Source organism: Heptranchias perlo, chromosome 30, assembly GCF_035084215.1.
Source record: "Heptranchias perlo isolate sHepPer1 chromosome 30, sHepPer1.hap1, whole genome shotgun sequence".
Classification (NCBI taxonomy): Eukaryota; Metazoa; Chordata; class Chondrichthyes; order Hexanchiformes; family Hexanchidae; genus Heptranchias; species Heptranchias perlo.
This window is the reverse complement of record NC_090354.1, coordinates 2335870-2355727: the sequence shown is the minus strand read 5'-3', so window position 1 is coordinate 2355727 and position 19858 is coordinate 2335870. Positions and strand designations below refer to the sequence as shown.

Below are 19858 nucleotides of genomic sequence, written 5' to 3'. Positions count from 1 at the left end.
AATAGTGCCGTGTCCACCTGAAGAGGCGGATTGGCCTCCAAAAGACAGCCTCCTGACAATGCACCATTCATTCAGTGCAGTGTTGCACTGCAGTGTCAGCCGATATTTACAAGCTCTGGTCCTGGATTGGGATCTTCTGGCTCGGGCGAGTGCTACTCCACTGAGTCAGGTTGACACTCTGCTGTGCCAGTAGCACTGGGGGATGGGCTCCCAAGGATTGAAAGATTTTAAAAACAAAAAGTTGCACATTACGATGGGAGGATTAACTGAGCCAAGTGAAAGAACCATCTAACCTAAATCTCTCTGTAGATTGGTGGAACCGAGGAATACAAGATCTGCACGGGGATTAAGGAAGGAAGAATTACAAAGCCTGTTGTTATTTGGTGCATTGGGACTTGTGCCACCATGTTTACCTCTGAGGTAAGTGTGTGCTCGTCGTCCCAGATAATTTGATAACCTAATGTAAATCTGCTTTTTAAAAAAAAATGTTGGGGGCCGGAGCTGGGATATGTGGTCATGCGATGAGAGGAAAATCTCCTAATGTCCAATGTGGTGGGACCGTCTCGACCTAGTTCCAAGCAGGTATCGGCCCACAGCCCAAAATTAGCACTAAGTTGTGAGTCTCGCTCGCGGGCCATGGATAGCGGAAGAATGTTGCCCTGATATAGTACGGGATACTGTTGAGTTTAGCGTGTGGTAGAGTGAGCTTTACTGACTATCCATGCTGGACCTGACCTCTTTATGGAACATTGTAGAAGAAGCTTTACTACTTGAATCTGTGCTGTACTTGACCTGGGAATGCTTGATGCTGACACTGAGTGCCTGAAATTGGAAAGTGCTCCATTTTTTAGCACTGGCATTCCTCACCTTGATTAGCATAAAAATTCACTCAAAAATAGCTAGATGCATACATGTAGTTAGTAAAACTAATGCTTTCTAAAGCATGTAGAAATTCCAGCAGTGTAGAAGTAGGTCCATAGAATGATGGCAGTGGTCAGAAGCGAGTCTATGATTTGAAGGGGTTTTACATTGCACGCGGTGAGAATTCCCTGTCTCTTGTTCCTTGTTCTAATCCAGGTAACAGCCTCTCGTACTGTTTTATTTTCACAGGTGCAGTTTGGCCATGCTGGTGCCTGTGCTAACGAAACCTCCGAAACAGCACTGGCCAAGAACCAGGCTCTGAGAGAGATCGGGGCCATTGTGCCAAGGAACTTCGATGAGCTGGGAGAGGTCATCAAGTAAGAGCTTCACTTCCAGACGCAACGGGGCAACAGAACAAGGAGCAGAGGCACAGAGTTGTGAAGGGCAAATTTAGAACAGACGTCAGGAAGTATTTCTTTACACAGAGGGTGATCTAACTGCTGGAATGGGACTACTGGAGAAGGGAGGGTGAGGCCAGGAGACAGAACTCTATTAGGAAACGACTAGGTGCTGTAATAGGAAGAGGGGGTCGGGTTGATATTCTGGAAAGAAGAGGTTGAGTGGGCTGAAAATCCTTATAAACACTTGTAGGATTAGAGATTGTGGAGTAATTGGCTGATTACTTGTGAGCTCAGCTGTTAAACCTATTCTGTGCAATGTTGTCAAGCATGCTGCAGTTTGAGGAATCTCTCTCTCTTTAATTTGGTAGGGCTGTTTATGATGACCTTGTCGCTAAGGGTGTGATAGTGCCTGCACAAGAAGTTCCTCCTCCTACCGTGCCAATGGACTACTCCTGGGCAAGGGTAAGTAGTCAGCACAGCTAATAACTGGGGTTCACAATCCTCTCTCCTGCTTCTCTGTTTTATTATTGATGTGATATTAAAGTATTTGTAATGATTGCATGCAGTTTGTATGTGTCAAGCCAGTGGTTTTCAACCTTTTTTTGGTGCGGGGAGACCCCTCTGCAAATATTGGCACGCTCCCGGAGTGTTCCCCCCCCCCCCCCCCCCCCCCCCCTGCAAATATTGGCATGCTGCCAGAGTGCCCCCCCGCAAATATTGGCATGCTGCCAGAGTGCCCCCCCCCGCAAATATTGGCATGCTGCCAGAGTGCCCCCCCCGCAAATATTGGCATGCTGCCAGAGTGCCCCCCCGCAAATATTGGCATGCTGCCAGAGTGCCCCCCCCGCAAATATTGGCATGCTGCCAGAGTGCCCCCCCGCAAATATTGGCATGCTGCCAGAGTGCCCCCCCGCAAATATTGGCATGCTGCCAGAGTGCCCCCCCGCAAATATTGGCATGCTGCCAGAGTGCCCCCCCCGCAAATATTGGCATGCTGCCAGAGTGCCCCCCCCGCAAATATTGGCATGCTGCCAGAGTGCCCCCCCCGCAAATATTGGCATGCTGCCAGAGTGCCCCCCCCCCCGCAAATATTGGCATGCTGCCAGAGTGCCCCCCCCGCAAATATTGGCATGCTGCCAGAGTGCCCCCCCCCCCCGCAAATATTGGCATGCTGCCAGAGTGCCCTCCTTTCCTAACTTCTGAGTGTGTCAGTGAACCAAAAACCATGTTGTTTGCAGAAAGCCTCTATTAGAATACAGCAACAGCTAGTAAGTCAACAAATACAGAAAGTTACAGCAGAAACTGTAGAAGACACAATTCTTGAGACTGCGTTTAGTGTCGTAAGAATTTTGTAGTCTATTTTTCTGTGTGTTGACTTTCTGGCAGGTGGTTTGTGCGGCTGCTGCTGATAAATGTGGCATGACCCGCAAATGGTCAGAAATCGGATGAACTGGTCGACCTCCGGGCTCCTCAGGTCAATTTGGAAAGTTTGCTTTAAGAATTATTTGTATGAAACCTAGCTTTAAAAACTATAATAGCTTTTTGTTTTTGCAAATATTAAGATAATTGTGAAAGACCAGAGGGGAGATGAGGAGAATTTCTTTACGCAGCGAGTTATGACCTGGAATGCACTGCCTGAAAGGGTGGTGGAAGCAGGCTGTGGGGAAAGAGCAGGGGAGTGGGACTAATGGGATAGCTCTTTCAAAGAGCTGGCACTGGCATGATGGGCTGAATGACAACGTCCTCTGCTGTAAGATTCTGTGATTCTGTAAATATCCTTGAGAACCCATCTCCTAGTAGTAACTGGCATCTGGCATCAGATATTCCTGACCAATGAGGTACAACATTCTAAAAAATAGAACTCTGGTGGTGGGATGAGAGCCCCATTGTTTCTATAAAATAATATGTTTCCACTTGTGGGAAAATCTAAGACTAGTGGTCATAACTATAAGATAGTCACTAATAAATCCAATAAGGAATTCAGGAGATCATCTTTAGCCAGAGAGTGGTTAGAATGTGGAACTTGCTACCACACTGAGTGGTTGAGGTGAATAGTACAGATGCATTTAAGGGGAAGCTTGATAAGTACATGAGGGAGAAAGGAACAGAAGGATTTGCTGATAGGGTTAAATGAAATAGGGAGGGAGGAGGCTCGTGTGGAGCATAAACACCGGCACAGACCAGTTGGGCTGAATGGCCTGTTTCTGTGCTGTAGGTTCTATGTAATAATGTTAAATACCCTGCACTGAATAATGGCATTACACATCGTGTGTCCCTGTTCTGATTTTCTGTGCACCTTTTTCTCCTGTATCTCAGGAGTTGGGTCTGATCCGGAAGCCAGCTTCCTTCATGACCAGCATCTGTGACGAGAGGGGCCAGGAGCTGATCTACGCAGGAATGCCCATCACTGAAATCTTCAAGGAGGACATGGGCCTGGGAGGTGTCCTGGGTTTGCTCTGGTTCCAGAGAAGGTGAGACATTCACCTAGTCCTACCCTTCAGTCAAATTTGTTTATAAATCTTTTGGGGACAGCTATGTTCTTTCTTTGTTCTCGAGATGTGGGCGATGCTGGCATGGCCACATTTATTGCCCATCCCTTGTTGTCCCAAGAAGGTTGGATAGAAGAAGAAAAATGGGAGTGTTGGGATAACCTCTGAATGTAATGATTCAAGAGAGATTTTGTGCATCTATTAACAGGAAAATACTGGGGCCACCTGGCAAAATTCAACTGATGCTGGCTTCTCGTCCTTGTGAACACTCCCTGTTTGTGACACTAGTTTCGAAATGGGTGCAAACCATTTTTACTCTACAAGTTCCACCAACAAAGGGATTACAATGCTGTTCAAAATTCTTGCCTTCCTGTCAGCTGCTGTCCACGAATACAATTTCGATCTGCCCTTTCTCATCTCAGTTGGAGCATCCTATCCATTGTTGATCTGGCAATTCTTCAGAGCTGACCCCCATTGCTGATTTCATAATCTTCTCTCCCAGTGTCACTCTGCTGCCCGTACCCTAACTCGCACCAAGTTCCATTCACAGATCGTCCCTGTGCTCGCTGACCTACATTGATTCCTAGTTCGGCAACACCTCAATTTTAAAATTCTCATTTTCATGTTCAAATCCCTCCGTAGTCTCGTCCCTCCCTATCTCTCCAGCCGTACAACCTTCCATAAACTCTGCATTCCTCCAACTCTGGCTGCTTGTGTATCTCCTTTGCCCCACTATTGGTGGCCATGCCTTCAGCTGCCTCAGCCCTGAGCTCCGGAATTCCCTTCCACCTCTCTACCTCTCTCCCTTTTAAGATGTTCCTTAAAACCTCTTTGATCAAGCTTTTGGTCACCTGTCCTAATATCTCCTTATGTGGCTCGTTGTCAAATTTTGTTTGATAATCGCTCCTGTGAAACGCCTTGGGATGTCTTACTACGTTAAAGGTGCTATATAAATGCAAGTTGTTGTAGCCAATTTTAAATTGGCACTGGGAGCTTGGACTGACATCAGGAAGGAAAGTCATTTAAATATGACTGGTGGAGGATTGGAGCCAAGCAACAACTGATAGCAATGCACTGGAGTGGTGATACTGGTACTGGGTCCGTGTCTTTGCAAAATTGCTTCACTCGGAGAGAAACAAGAAGATATGAAGCCTTCCTCCCTCCTCTCTAAACAGAGCTGTAAATGTCTACTGCTGTATATGAGTATATACAATAAATATCTTAGTGGCAGTCATACAACAGTGAAATGGATGAGAAATAGTGGTAGTGTATCCAATTCTGGGCACCACACTTTAGGAAGTATGTCAAGGCCTTAGAGAGGGTGCAGAGGAGATTTACCAGAATGGTATCAAGGTTGAGGGACTTCAGCTATGTGGAGAGACTGGAGAAGCTGGGATTGTTCTCCCTAGAGCAGAATAGGTTAAAGAGAGATTTAATAGAGGTGTTCAAAATTATTGAGGGGGTTTTGATAGAGTAGATGGGGTGAAACTGTTTCCACTGGCAAGAGGGTCGGTAACCAGAGGACACAGATTTAAGGTAATTGGCAGAAGAGCCAGAGGGGAGATGAGAATTATTTTTATGCAACGAGTTATGATCTAAAATGCACTGCCTGAAAGGGTGGTGGAAGCAGATTCAATAGTAACTTTCACAAAAGGGAATTGGATAAATACTTGAAAAGGAAAAATGTTCAGGGCTGAGGAAAGAGCAGGGGAATGGGACTAATTGGACAGCTCTTTCAAAGATGATCACATGCAAGATGGGCCGAATGGCCCCCTCCTGTGCTGTATGATTCTATGCTAGACTTAGAAATGGAATTGTCGAAATGTAACATGACATGAAAGAAAATGTACATGGGCTTTGCTGGGACCCCAGCATTCTGCACCATGAAGTGTTCGTGTAATTGGGGAGAATTCTTCAGCGCAGATAGGGTGGATAGAGAGAAACTATTTCCGCTGGTTGGGGATTTTAGGAGTAGGGGGCACAGTCTAAAAATTAGAGCCAGACCTTTCAGGAGTAAGATTAGAAAACATTTCTACACACAAAGGGTGGTAGAAGTTTGGAACTCTCTTCCGCAAATGGCAATTGATACTAGCTCAATTGCTAAATTTAAATGTGAGATAAGATAGCTTTTTGGCAACCAAAGGTATTAAGGGATATGGGCCAAAGGCAGGTATATGGAGTTAGATCATAGATCAGCCATGATCTTATCAAATGGCGGAGCAGGCACGAGGGGCTGAATGGCTTACTCCTGTTTCTATGTTCCCATGACCCACTATCCTGGCTGAGGGGGGGAGGTCGACAATTGGATGAGTGATAGCCCATGGTAATTTAGAGGTCCATCACGTGCTGAACAAGAATGTAAACCCCCCCCCCCCCCCCCCCCCAGATTTGAATGCTAAATAGTTTCTTCTGTAGCGCTGTAATAGTTGTCGTCAGAGCTGCAGGAGCTAAGGAGAAAGATGGAACTGACTGCCTGGGAGATCACAAGAGAATGACAATGGGAAAAAATTAAATAAAACATAAAAGTAAAGCGACAAATGTTAATTCACAAACTCACACTTAGAAAATGTTACGTTCTGAAACTAATAAACCTTTTCAGTTAGGGGTGAGTGTCCGGATTCTTAATAACCCAATAGTTGAAGGTGGATTAGATAAACGTTTCTCTTCTCGTGCCCATGTGAAGTTATTCTCTCCTTCCTTTTCTCCAAGGTTGCCAAAACATGCCTGCCACTTTATCGAGATGTGTCTGATGGTGACAGCAGACCACGGTCCAGCAGTCTCTGGAGCTCACAACACCATCGTCTGTGCTCGAGCGGGGAAAGACCTGATCTCCAGTCTCACATCTGGCCTCCTTACTATTGTGAGTCACTGCACACATGGATTACCTGAAGTGTTAAGTAGCAGACAGTGGGCCGAACATACATTTTAATCTGCGTGTGTTCCGTTCTGCTTTGCTTTTCTGTTTTTAAACCAGGTGGTACGGAGGTTTTTTTTTATTGGGGCTGGTCAGTGCTGTTTCATGAGGTTGGTGTCTACACACACCTTACAGCTGCAGTGAGAGGTGAACGTACATGTGCTCTGTCAGCTCCTCCATTGAATTAAATTCCCCCCCCACCAAAAATAAAGCTGTAGATGGCTCACTACCAGCTTGTAAGAACATGCCAGAGTGGCAGATTGATATAGAATTGTGAACAATCAGCCTCTAACATTTAGACTGGCGACAGGTCCAGGGAGATTTCTGTCTCCCTGGCCGACTTGATTTTTGTTTTTCAATGCAATCTGGAACGCACTACCTGAAAGGGCGGTGGAAGCAGATTCAATAGCAACTTTCAAAAGGGAATTGGATAAATACTTGAAAAGGAAAAATTTGCAGGGCCATGGGGAAAGAGCAGGGGAGTGGGACTAATTGGATATCTTTTTCAAAGAGAAGGCACAATGGGCCGAATGGCCTTTTTCTGTGCTGTAAGATTCTATGAAATTATATAATGAAACAGGAAATACTAATTACATTAAATTACTCTCAGGACCAGCATCATTACTGTAATATTGTTCCTATATTTTCTTTCCTAACTTTTTTCCCCTCCTACCTAGAATATTTTTTCTTAAAAGCCATGTGTACCCACTTGTACTCCATTCCTCAGATACTGGTTTGCTCCTCCTTTTCTGCACTCCCTCTGCTCTACCATCAATGGGTGCTGTTTCAGCTGCTCTAATGAGCTGGGAGTGTTGGGAAATGTACTGGGTACCAATAGGCAAGTTAGGTTCCCCGCAGCCTGTGTACACTCCCAATGGGCAGCTGCATGTAAGTGACAGGGCAGTAGGCTGTACAAAGTGCTGTAGTGCTTCAAACTACCAAGATTGTGCTGCAGAGAATCCAGCCCTGTGTTTTTTTATTTGTTCAGGGGATGTGGGCGTCGCTGGCGAGGCCGGCATTTATTGCCCATCCCTAATTGCCTTTGAGAAGGTGGTGGTGAGCTGCCTTCTTGAACCGCTGCAGTTGAAGGTTCTCCCACAGTGCTGTTCAGCAGGGAGTTCCAAGATTTTGACCAAATCAGTGACCAAAAAATTTCTTGTATGCTTTTGGGAGTTTAACAGGTTCTGTTCACACTGTTTAGGCACAAGCAGTTTTTAATTGTTTTCCTCTTCCATTTATTCTGCATTCCACCCCCCCCCCCCCAACCGAGTCTTCACCAAGAGGATGACCCAGTGACCTACTCCCAGACCTCTGCTAAGGAACATCTGGGGTTGTCTCTATGGTGCCACCTGCCCGGAGGCATGAGCAAGACTGGGAAACTCTTTGGGGGATAGCAATCGTGAATCCAGACTCTGGGGCAGTGTGCTGGAGTGTCGCCATGTTTTGCCATCTCGTTACCCTTTGAAACAGCTTCTCTGTTCTGAGGGAGATGAAGATATGCGCAGTAGTGGAATGTGGGCTTGCCACCGCAATTAATCGAGGCATTACCAAGTAGAGAGGCTGAGGAATGGTGTGTCTCACCAGGGGGAGCTGATAAATCTATACATATATAGGCCCGTCGAGCACCGCGATATATCTGTACATATATGGGGCTAAAGTTCAAACCTGTTCGTGACTATGTGCTTTTGAGTGTTTGCTGTGTAAATATTCCAGCACATTTTTCCCACTGGTTTGGTGATGGTGGCACTGCAGAGTTCATATACAGTAATAGACATTCCCTGAATTACTGATGTATCTCTTGTATTCTGTGCATGTATGTTCCCACAGGGTGATCGATTCGGAGGTGCTTTAGATGCTGCTGCCAAACAGTTCAGCAAAGCCTTCGACAGCAGCCTCATCGCGATGGATTTCGTCAACAAGATGAAGAAAGAAGGGCAGCTGATTATGGGAATTGGACATCGGGTGAAGTCGGTAAGCATTCCAGTACAATTTAACTTCTGCACATCACTGCGCTCGTGCTGCTTCTAGCACCAAAGACCATACAACAGGACCACCTCGTGGCTTCATTGGTACTGAGCCTTGTAAAGAAAGACTTGCATTTATAGAGCTCCTTTCATGACCTCGGGATGTCCCAAAGCGCTTTACAACCAATGAAGTACTTTTGAAATGTAGTCACCGTTGTAATGTAGGAAACGCGTCAGCCAATTTGCGCACAGCAAGATCCCACAAACAAGTGTGATAATGAGCAGATAACCTGTTTTAGCGATGTTGGTTGAGGAACAAATATTGGCCGGGACACTGGGGAGAATTCCCCTGCTCCTTGTCGAGATAGGGCCTTGGGATCTTTTATGCCCGCCTGAGAGGGCAGATGGGGGCCTCAGTTTCATAGAAAGTTACAGCACAGAAGGAGGCCAATGGATCTATCCTGTCCGTGCCGGCCGAAAAAGAGCTATCCAGCTTAATCCCATTTTCCAGCACTTGGTCCGTAGCCCTGTAGGTTACGGCACTTCGGGTGCACATCCAAGTACTTTTTAAATGAGGTGAGGGTTTCTGCCTCTACCACCCTTTCAGGCAGTGAGTTCCAGATCCCCACCACCCTCTCGGTGAAAAATTTTTCTCCTCAGCTCCCCTCTAATCTTTCTACCAATTACTTTAAATCTATGCCCCCTGGTTATTGATTGCTCTGCTAAGGGAAATAGGCTCTCCCAATCCACTCTAACTAGACCCCTCATAATTTTATGCACCTCAATTAATCTTCCCTCAGCCTCCTCTGTTCCAAAGAAAACAACCCCAGCCTATCTAATCTTTCCTCATAGCTAAAATTCTCCAATCCTGGCAACATCCTCATAAATCTCCTCTGTACCCTCTAGTGCAATCACACCTTTCCTGTAATGTGTTGACCAGAACTGTACACAGTACTCAAGCTGTGGCCTAACCAATGTTTTATACAGTTCTAGCATAACCTCCCTGCTCTTATATTCTGTGCCTCGGCTAATAAAGGAAAGTATCCCGTATGCCTTCTTAACCACCTTATCTACCTGTCCTGCTACCTTCAGGGATCTGTGGACATGCACTCCAAGGTCCCTCTGTCCCTCTACACCTCAGTATCCTCCCATTTATTGTGTGTATATATAGCTCCTTTCAAGACTCAGCACATCCCAAAGCGCTTCACGCCCAGTGAAGTACTTTTGAAGTGTAGTCACTGACCTGTAGGGAAATATGGCAGCCAATCTGCACAGCAGTGTCCCACAAAACAGCATTTCTTTTAGCAGTGTTGGTTGAGAGATAAATGTTAGCCATGACACCGGGAGAACTCCCCGCTCATCTTCGAATAATATATAGGATCTTTTAAGTCCACCTGAGTGGGCAGGCGGGGCCTCGGTGACAAAATTCCTTCTCATCTTAATTAACTTACTTCACATGCAGGCACAGAGCTGTATTGTTTAACTAACTCACGAGTGCCCAAGTTTTTTATCTTGAGTCCATATTATGGAACTTCAGGGGCCATGTATATAAAATTTACATGTCGCATTGCTGATTGATCTCGGTGTTTGGATTTATCTGCCTTGGAACATTCCACTACAAGAGCGTTATCAGACAAAAATTGACACCGAGCCAAAGAAGGATACATGAGGACAGGTGAAAAAGAGGCATGTTTTAAGCAGCGTCTTAAGTATGTGGAGAGACAAAGGTTTGGGGAGGGAATTCCAGAGCTTAGGATTTAGACAGCTGAAGGAACGGCCACCAATGGTGGGGAGGAGGGAGTGGGAGATGTGCAGGAGGCCAGAGTTGGAGAAACGCAGAGATCTTAGAGGGTTGTAGGGCTGGAGGAGGTTAAAGATAGGGAGGGGCGAAGCCATGGAAGGATTTGAACACTAGGATGAGAATTTTAAAATCGAGGCGTTGATGGACCAGGAGTCAGTGTAGGTCAGTGAGCACAGGGGTGATGGGTGAACGGGACTTAGTGCGAGTTAGGATACTGGCAGCATGGTTTTGGGTGAGCTCAAGTTTATGGAGGGTGGAAGATGGGCGGCTGGCCAGGAGAGCATTGGAATAGTCTACAAATAACTATAAAAGCATAGATGAGAGTTTTAGCAGCAGTGGAAATGTATGCTGAGAATGATGGCTTGTCACTTTGGAAACATGGTTTGCTAATACAGGGACACCTTGTGTGTGATGCATGTTTACACCAGTATTGTGTTGTGGGCTGTGGAGTTTGATGTTTGATAAGTCAAACTTTCCTGATCATAGATTAATAATCCAGACATGAGGGTGCAAATCCTGAAGGACTTTGTGAAGCAGAATTTCCCTGCTACTCCTCTCCTCGACTACGCACTGGAAGTGGAGAAGATTACTACCTCCAAGGTATGGAACTATACTAGTGCAGTCTGACCTGGCCAGCAAGTAACCTGTCTGCCACAGAGTTTTGCTCTATCGGAAATTCAGTGTCAAGCATCGAGTCAGATGTAGAGATTAAAAAACAATACTGGAAATACACAAGTCCATCAGTGCCTAGAAAGAGAAAAGATGGGCTATGGATTTAGGTGCTGACTTTTCATCAGAACCCTGAAACTTTTAATCTGTCTCTTCCCTTTTGGGTGTTGTGTATTTCCAGTACTTTGTTTATTGGTTAAACTTTATTTTCTGTTGCAAAATTTTATTCCAGACTTTGAATATAATTTAAAATTCTAAACTGTTCCCTGTAGCTTTTGCTGTGTACGTTGGTGCATTGTGGAAACTGCTTGAATCCCAGACTGTTATTGTGAGATCTGGGCAGTAAACCTAGTTAAATGTGCAATCTGGGCACCCAGTCACTGAAATAGAATTTATACCCAAAACATTCAGGTAACACAGCGGGTGTAGCTAGAAAGTAGTTTTTGATTCTCCTTTTTGTTTTAAAATTTTCACTTAAGTGGAGTCTGCAGCATAAGGTGGTTGGATGAGCCCTTGAGAAATTTGTGTTGGATCCCAAGTACCCTGGGGCAGAATTGACCACTTCCGAAGAATTATTGGGGTTATTAGAACCTAGACCGTCTGTGTTTATTACTGGTGTATGGATGCACGTTACATAGAATGTATAGCACAGAAACAGGCCATTCGGCCCAACTGGTCCATGCCAGTGTTTGTGCTTCACTCGAGCCTTGATGGAAGATTGAATGTTTACGTGTTTTTGTTTCAGAAACCAAATCTTATCCTGAATGTTGATGGTTTTATTGGTGTTGCCATGGTTGACTTACTAAGAAACTGCGGTGCATTTACAAGGTGGGTATTTTCTATTAAAATTTTTTTTTAAGATATGGAGCTGCCTGAGGCGGGTACTGAGCTCTAAGAAAGAAAGACGTGTATTTATAGAGCGCCTTTCACAACTACAGGATGTCCCAAAGCGCTTTACGACCAATGAAGTACTTTTGAAGTGTAGTCACTGTTGTAATGTGGGAAATGCGGCAGCCAATTTGCACACAGCAAGATCCCACAAACAGCAATGTGATAAATGAACAGATAATCTGGGTTAGTGATGTTTGTTGAGGAATAAATATTGGCCAGGACACCGGGGAGAACTCTCCTGCTCTTTATCGAAATAGTGCCGTGGGATCTTTTACATCCTCCTGAGGGGGCAGACGGGGCCTCAGTTTAACGTCTCATCCGAACGACAGTGCAGCATTCTGTCAGTACTGCACTGGAGTGTCAGTCTAGATTATGTGCTCAAGTCTCTTACTTGTGCCTTGATCATCCGGGACTGGAAAGTCAAGGAAACCACTTGCTGATATCGGCTGGGCAGCTCTTTGCTATCAGGCTCGTGCTGCAGGTTTCTGTGGGCTATGGAATGGAGATTACAAGACAGTTTACTTATACCAGATAGGAACTTAGAATTTACTTGGGTATAAAGAAAGAACTTGCATGTTATATGGAGCTTTATCATGCTTTAGGGTGTGTAAGAATATGGTTTAAAACAAGCATAGAAAATAGGATAGCAAAGGTCTGCATCTCTGAGGAAAATAACTTACAGAAACCCAAGAAGCCATTGAAAGAGTGCTGAGGCACAAATTCTTTCCTATTCTGTCAAGGGCATGCATGACCCGAACCTTGACTTCTCCATGTACGTGTGGACTGTTGAGCATAAATCATCTGGTGCACTTGCCATGGTTTATTGTCCCACGGGCCTGAGTGTGGCTACTTCACTCGGTCACAACCACATCCGCCCCCGCACCCCCAACCCCCCATCTGATTGGAATACAGTCAATTCTCTTAACACTAGCTACCTCAAACTTTAAAAACCCCAGGCCACCCACCAGGGATGCTATTTGTTAGCAGGTTTCTCCCGTTACTATCGCAACTATTGCTGAATAGTGAAAAACAGTAATATTCACGAGACATAGAAAAAAAACAGGAGCAAGTGTAGGCCATTCGGCCCGTCGGGCCTGCTCCACCATTCAAAATGATCATGGCTGATCGTCTAACTCGGTACCCTGTTCCCGCTTTTTCCCCATATCCCTTGATCCCTTTAGCATTAATATATCTATCTCCTTCTTGAATACATCTAATGACTTGGCCTCCACTGCCTTCTGTGGTAGAGAATTCCACAGGTTCACCACCCTCTGAGTGAAGAAATTTCTCCTAAATGGCATACCCCGTATCCTGAGACTGTGACCCCTGGTTCTGGACTCCCCAGCCATCGGGAACATCCTCCCTGCATCTAGTCTGTCTAGTCCTGTTAGAATTTTATATGTTTTGATGAGATCACCACTCATTCTTCTAAATTTAAGTGAATATCGGCCTAGTCGACCCAATCTCTCCTCATACGTCAGTCCTGCTATCCCAGGAATCAGTCTGGTAAACCTTTGTTGTACTCCCTCCATGGCAAGGACATCCTTCCTCAGATAAGGAGACCAAAACTGCACACAATACTCCAGATGTGGTCTCACCAAGGCCGTGTATAACTGCAGTAAGACATCCTTGCTCCTGTACTCAAATCCTCTTGCAATGAAGGCCAACATACCATTCGCCTTCCTAACTGCTTCCTGCACCTGAGTGCTCGCTTTCAGCGACTGGTGTGCAAGGGCACCCAGGTCTTGTTGCACCTCCCCTTTTCCCAATCTATTACCATTCAGATAATAATCTGCCTTTCTGTTTTTACAACCAAAGTGGATAACCTCACATTTATCCACGTTATACTGCATCTGCCATGTTCTTGCCCACTCACCCAACTTGTCTAAATCACATTGGAGCCTCTTTGCATCCTCCTCACAGCTCACATTCCACCCCAGCTTTGTGTCATCTGCGAACTTGGAAATGTTACATTTAGTTCCCTCATCCAAATCATTGATGTATATTGTGAATAGCTGGGGCCCAAGCACTGATCCCTGCGGTACCCCACTAATCACTGCTGCCACCCAGAAAAAGACCAGTTTGTTCCTTCTCTGTTTCCTGTCTGTCAACCAATTCTCAATCCATGCCAGTATATTCCTGCCCAATCCCATGTGCTTTAATTTTGCACACTAACCTCTTGTGTGGGACCTTATCAAAAGCCTTCTGAAAATCCAAATACACCACATCCACTGGTTCTCCCCTATCTATTCTACTAGTTACATCCTCAAAAAACTCCAGTAGATTTGTTAAGCATGATTTCCCTTTCATAAACCCATGCTGACTGTCCAATCCCATTAATGCCCTCCAAGTGTCCTAACCCTAACCCTAATGCAGCTTTTATAATAGACTCTAGCATTTTCCCCACGACTGATGTTAGGCTAACTGGTCTGTAATTCCCTGTTTTTTTCTCTCCCTTTTTTAATTAGTGGGGTTACATTTGCCACCCTCCAATCTGTAGGAACTGTTCCAGTGTCAATAGAATTTTGGACTGTGTCCTAAGCTAGTTAAACATACTAAGACCTGATCACAGTAAAAGGCTACGTAAACACTAAGACATGAAACATTCCTTGGTGGATTTTGGAGAGTCAGCACAATAGGATGGTTTACGAACAGGAGATAAGACAGTGGTGCTTACGATATTTCAGTATTCACTGAGATAAACAGAAGATTCTGCAAGGAAAGCTAACTGCTCGTCAGGGTAATTCTTTTCTAGCCGTGCGGTGTGTTGCTGTTCAACTCTGTAAAAACAAAGTGCTGGAAATATACAGTAGGTCTGTCAGCGTCTGAAAAGCGACGCGTTAACATTAACCTGTCTTTGTGCTTTTTCACTGCTGATTGCATTGTCTGTGTTTGTGATTTTCAGCATTTGCAGTTTTTTTTAAAATCTGTTTTTGTTCTGTGCAGGGAGGAAGCTGATGAGTATGTTGAGATTGGCGCTCTGAATGGAATCTTTGTTCTCGGGCGGAGTATGGGATTTATTGGTAAGTTAACTATAGCAGTGTTTTCTTTTTAAAAAGTCGGGGTAAAGGACAGCTGGAGTTACACTTGCTGTGTCCCCTCCCACACTCCATTTGTTCCTATTATGGATAATTTACTAGTGAGTACAGTGCCAGTGCTTTGCAAACAGATAGTGATGAGAGACTGAGCAAACTTGGGTTATGTTCCCTGGAGGTTAGGGGATGATCTGATTAGGTGTTTAAAATTAGGAAGGGAATTGACAGGGTAGATAGGGGATGACACTTCTCTCTAGCAGGGGAGCAGGAAACGGTGTCAAATTCGAGCTAAGCCAGGTAACAATGAATGCAGGAAACATTTCTTTACACAAAGGATTGTGATGATGTGGAACACACTGTTCTAGATGGCCAAAGATATGCAATCAGTGAGGTGTTTAAAAAGGAGAGAAACTTACTTGGGAAGTAAGGGTAATTGAGCGATGTGGAGAGAGGGCAGTGGAGCTAACACAGGCTAAGCTGATTCCTGCTGTTCTGATACCATTTCTTGCTCTTTCCCCATAGTAATGGAGATTTGCACAAAACGCTCGAACTGTTGTACCTGACTTTCAGCTCCGCCACCGTCTAGTTCTCAACTAACTTTCTCTAGGAGCGTTCTCTACAAAGAAGTAGTTTGTGAATTATGTCTACACTCGATGACCCCTGACTTCCTCCCCCCCCCCCCCCCCCCCCCCCAAAAACAAACCTAGGGCCATTTTCTTAAAGCCCAGTAATTTTGCAGTGCTTCCTCTTGTTTGGCTGCAGTACATACAGAAACAGCAAGTTGAGAATGAGAGGGTCTTTTATTCAAATTTTATAAAATAAAAATCCCAGTTTTGCTGCTGACTAACCAGGAGGTTTCTGTAAGTCGTTGATTGGCCAGAAACCAATATGTCGATGCTGGCGACTGGTGTACTCCTTTTGCACCTCACCTCCCGCCACATTTTGCCTCATGCGTCACCATCCAGCTGCAGCATGGGTTGGTAAGACAGCCTGATAGAGGTCTTTAAGATTATGAAGGGTTAGATAAGGTAGACGTAGAGAAGATGTTTCCACTTGCGAGGGAGACCATAAACTAGGGGCCATAAATATAAGATAATCACAAATAAATCCAATAAGGAATTCAGGAGAAATTTCTTTACCCTGACAGTGGTGAGAATGTGGAACACACGACCAAAAGGAGTGGTTGAAGCGAACAGCTTAGATGCATTTAAGGGGAAGCTGGATAAACATATGAGGGAGAAAGGAATAGAAGGATATGTTGATGGGGTTAGATGAAGTAGGGAGGGAGGAGGTTCGTGTGGAGCATAAACACTGACATTCTGTGTATCAGCTTTCCCTCTGCCCCAAATCCACTAACTCGGCTTTTGTTTCCCCACATCATCCTGTGACCTCCGGGTGAGATTTCCACTTTAGTGCCCGGGTCCATTGTGGCAGCTTTTGTGCTGTGGACTCAAACCCACGCTCTTGTTGTTTATTCTCCCATTTATATTGTGGCACATAGGAACAGGAGAAGGCCATTCAGCCCCTTGAGCCTGTTCCTCCATTCAGTCAGATCATGGCTAATCTGTACCTCAACTCACCGTTGCTCCATATCCCTTGCCGAACAAAAATCTGTCTATGTATCGGTCTTGAAAATTTCAATTGTCCCAGCATCCACAGCCTTTTATGGGGAGAGAGTTCCAGATTTCCATTACCCTTTATGTAAAAAAAAAAAGTGCTTCCTCATTTCACTCCTGAATGGCCTGGCTCTAATTTAAGGAGAAGCTAGATAAGTACATGAGGGAGAAAGAAATAGAAGGTTATGCTGATGGGATGAAATGAAGAGGGGAGGGAGGAGGCTCGTGTGGAGCATAAACACTGGCACAGACCAGTCGGGCTGAATGGCCTGTTTCTGTGCTGCAATTTCTATGTAATTCTATGTGGTGGGTTTACATTATAGCGCTTGTTTGGTATTGCAGCTCTTCCTCTGAAGGGGGATCAGAAGTGAGGTGCAGACCATCCATCTTCTAACTGATCAATGCTGATTTATTCCCAGAAAATCTACTTTTAAGTTCAGGCTTTAAAGCTTCCGTTTGCATTACTTTCTGTGGTTACTGAAGTACTTTAATTTTCCAGGACACTATCTGGATCAGAAGCGTTTGAAGCAAGGATTATACCGTCATCCGTGGGACGACATCTCGTATGTCTTACCGGAACACATGACCATGTGAACGTTAGATTAGCTAGGAAGGGGGCCTCAGTGCAGAAACACCCCCCCAATCCCAATATTGCCCACCCCAAAAGGTGTTTGCATTGCTTTTCTTCTGTGGACTGAAATTCTTGGGGAGAGGAGGAGGGGGGAGGGACTCTCTTGCGTCTCTTTACAAATTGTACAAACAGTGTGCTTCATGAAAGGTTGATATAGCTCTTTTTTTTAAAAAAAATCAAATCCGTGCTGCTGTTGAGTCCATTAGGAAGTAGGTGGAACCTGGTGTCAGACTGGGTGCGGGTGTGTGCAAGATGCGCAGTATTTGGGAATCTATTGTGTGATGCAAAGTGAACAAGGAATCGGTGTCAGGAGTCCTTTGTCTGCATTGCCATTGCAGAATACAGCAGAACCCAAAGTAGAATTGTTCCGCCATTTAAAATAATTTCAGGAGAAGTATCCCAAAGGGTGCCTCGTTGCATTGATTGAAACATTTCCCTTTAACGGGCTGAAGCTTACTCTTCTCAGATCAAATGGGATTTTTTTTTTTACAAAATCAGTAAACTGGGTATCCAGGGTAGAGTCCCTCAGGGAATTTTTTTCCCACTGAGTATACGAAGTAACCAGAGAGAAGGGTGTACAAACTGTGACTAGAGCCGTATGCAGCTCGCACACCCTAGTTATCTAGCTGGAGAAGCCCAGACAACTCGGTTTGCATTTGCATCACCAGTGGATAAATCCTAAATCTGCATACTGAGATCTGTTGGTATCAGCAGATTGATGTTTACAGCTTAATGGGATTTAAACCTTATAGCCGAGAAATTTTATTGAAGTCAGTCAATGAATACTTAACATGTATGTATGATGTTTCTTTCGTCACTATTTTGGTGCCCCATTTTATTTTGAGGCTTAACACCGCCACTGAAGTACTGGACAATGGAATGTCCTACAAGTGTTTGTCTAGTAGTAATGCCGGTAATAGTTCTTAAGCTTGAATGTGGCCCAAGTGGCCAACAAAGACAACAGGGCAATGCAATCAGTTCGACCAGTGTGATTACTTTCTTTCGCTGGGATCTGCTGTACAGCTTCAATGGCATTTCATCTGACCACATTTCTGTATGCAAAACCCATTTAGTAACTGTGCTGGTGTAAGCTTATTTAAGGGACCATTTGTACGAAACCTCTTTGTCTTTTCTGTGTGGTTTGTGAATTGCCAGACTTGTAATTTTAAAATTAGGAGATTGGGAAGCAGATGTAATTCCTGTTGTGGGAAGGGAGAGAAGAAAGGGTCCTTAATCATTAGAAATTCAGTCTGTCTTCAAAAGTAAGTGTTTACTGTAATCACATGCACTGTCTGACTGTGTTTTCTGCAACCTCAAGGATACCCATGCCTCAACCTATAACCCCAAAGTCTATCTTGTGTCTTAGTATAAATTAAAGTATGTAACTTATTGGGTTTTACATTGTCTGCGTGTTTTATTTGTTTGAAGTTGCCTGTGCTAGACTATTGGATTCAGTATTTGTGGGGCACTGCCCCTTGCACCATGTACATTGTTCAGGAAGATTGGACATGTGGCTCCTGGCTCTTTAAGACAGACACACTTCACATTATAAACCTGTGCACTTGATACTTTTAACACAGGAAATATCAGAATCAAGGGTGATCAGGCCCTGAGGAGAGTTGAGGGGGTTAATACTTCAGTGTCTTCCTCGAATGCAGCTTGTGGTCTCTTGAAAATCACTTGTAAACCTGGACTTTGATTCGGTTTATCTCTACACAGCAGCAGGTAACTGTCTGGGCTTTGACTGTTTGAAAGGTACTAACCTGTCTAAACTGTTGGTAGCCCATAGGTTGCTAGTTCCTCCTCTGGGTCTCCCCATGAAGTACCTCCACACAATATGTCCTTACAACTTCACTTTTTGTGTAATTGTCCGTATGTTTGTGATTTACCTGAGGCTGAGTTCGAAGGACCGATCTGGTTTCTGAGAGGATGGGGAAATTATACCCCAGTGGTGAATATGATTCCAGGCAAATCCAGGCCCTGAAACAAATAAGTGGACTTTCTCCCATGCCTCTGTTGATGCCCAAAGTAAGTAGTAATCATGGCAATGACTGATTTCCCTCCCTTTCTCCCCTCTGGTTTCTGAATGGGATGTGTGAAGCTCCAACATGCTGTGTCAGTGCATTGCCTATAAATCGTTTAAGATCTACCCCCATGATTGTGCATTCAGTCTGTCACGCCAATCAGTCACAGCAGCACCAGACAGTGCATTCACATGCTCAAAACAGACTAGAGTCCAATAGAATGAAAACAATAAGTACATGGGAGAGGGTTCATGATGCTACATGCTCACACTAGCTGTTTTTGTGATGTCCCAAGTAATTGATTTACAGACTGAAAACAGAGCATCACTTCACTGAACGTCAGTGCAGACCCCAGACCTGAGCAGTAACCAAAAAGTATTCAACCCTGGCCAGCCAGCCTCAAAACCCAGGCAACTCAGTCTTTTTAGTTGTATTGCTTACTGACTGCTTTGACGTGTTTTTTGAATATTGTGGGCCTGGAGGTTTGAAAAGAGGCTATTCTTAATGCTGTTGCCTCATTGGTGGTAGAAGTTTGGAACTCTCTTCCGCAAAAGGCAATTGA

At 44.8% G+C, this 19858-nt stretch overlaps 1 protein-coding gene across 8 annotated transcripts in view; it reads left to right on the top strand.

Moving 5' to 3' along the window:
- The window catches only part of LOC137300237 (ATP-citrate synthase), an 85850-nt gene extending 67179 nt beyond the window's left edge, over positions 1–18671 (top strand). For all 8 annotated transcript variants that reach the window (XM_067969346.1, XM_067969345.1, XM_067969343.1 and 5 more), the window contains 10 exons: positions 310–420; positions 1111–1238; positions 1631–1724; positions 3579–3733; positions 6461–6611; positions 8493–8636; positions 10917–11030; positions 11845–11927; positions 14937–15013; positions 17141–18671. In XM_067969346.1, coding sequence (XP_067825447.1) covers positions 310–420; positions 1111–1238; positions 1631–1724; positions 3579–3733; positions 6461–6611; positions 8493–8636; positions 10917–11030; positions 11845–11927; positions 14937–15013; positions 17141–17235 — 1152 coding nt within the window. In that variant the 3' untranslated portion in view covers positions 17236–18671. The remainder of the gene's footprint in view (positions 1–309; positions 421–1110; positions 1239–1630; positions 1725–3578; positions 3734–6460; positions 6612–8492; positions 8637–10916; positions 11031–11844; positions 11928–14936; positions 15014–17140) is intronic.
- The last annotated feature ends 1187 nt before the right edge of the window (positions 18672–19858 follow it).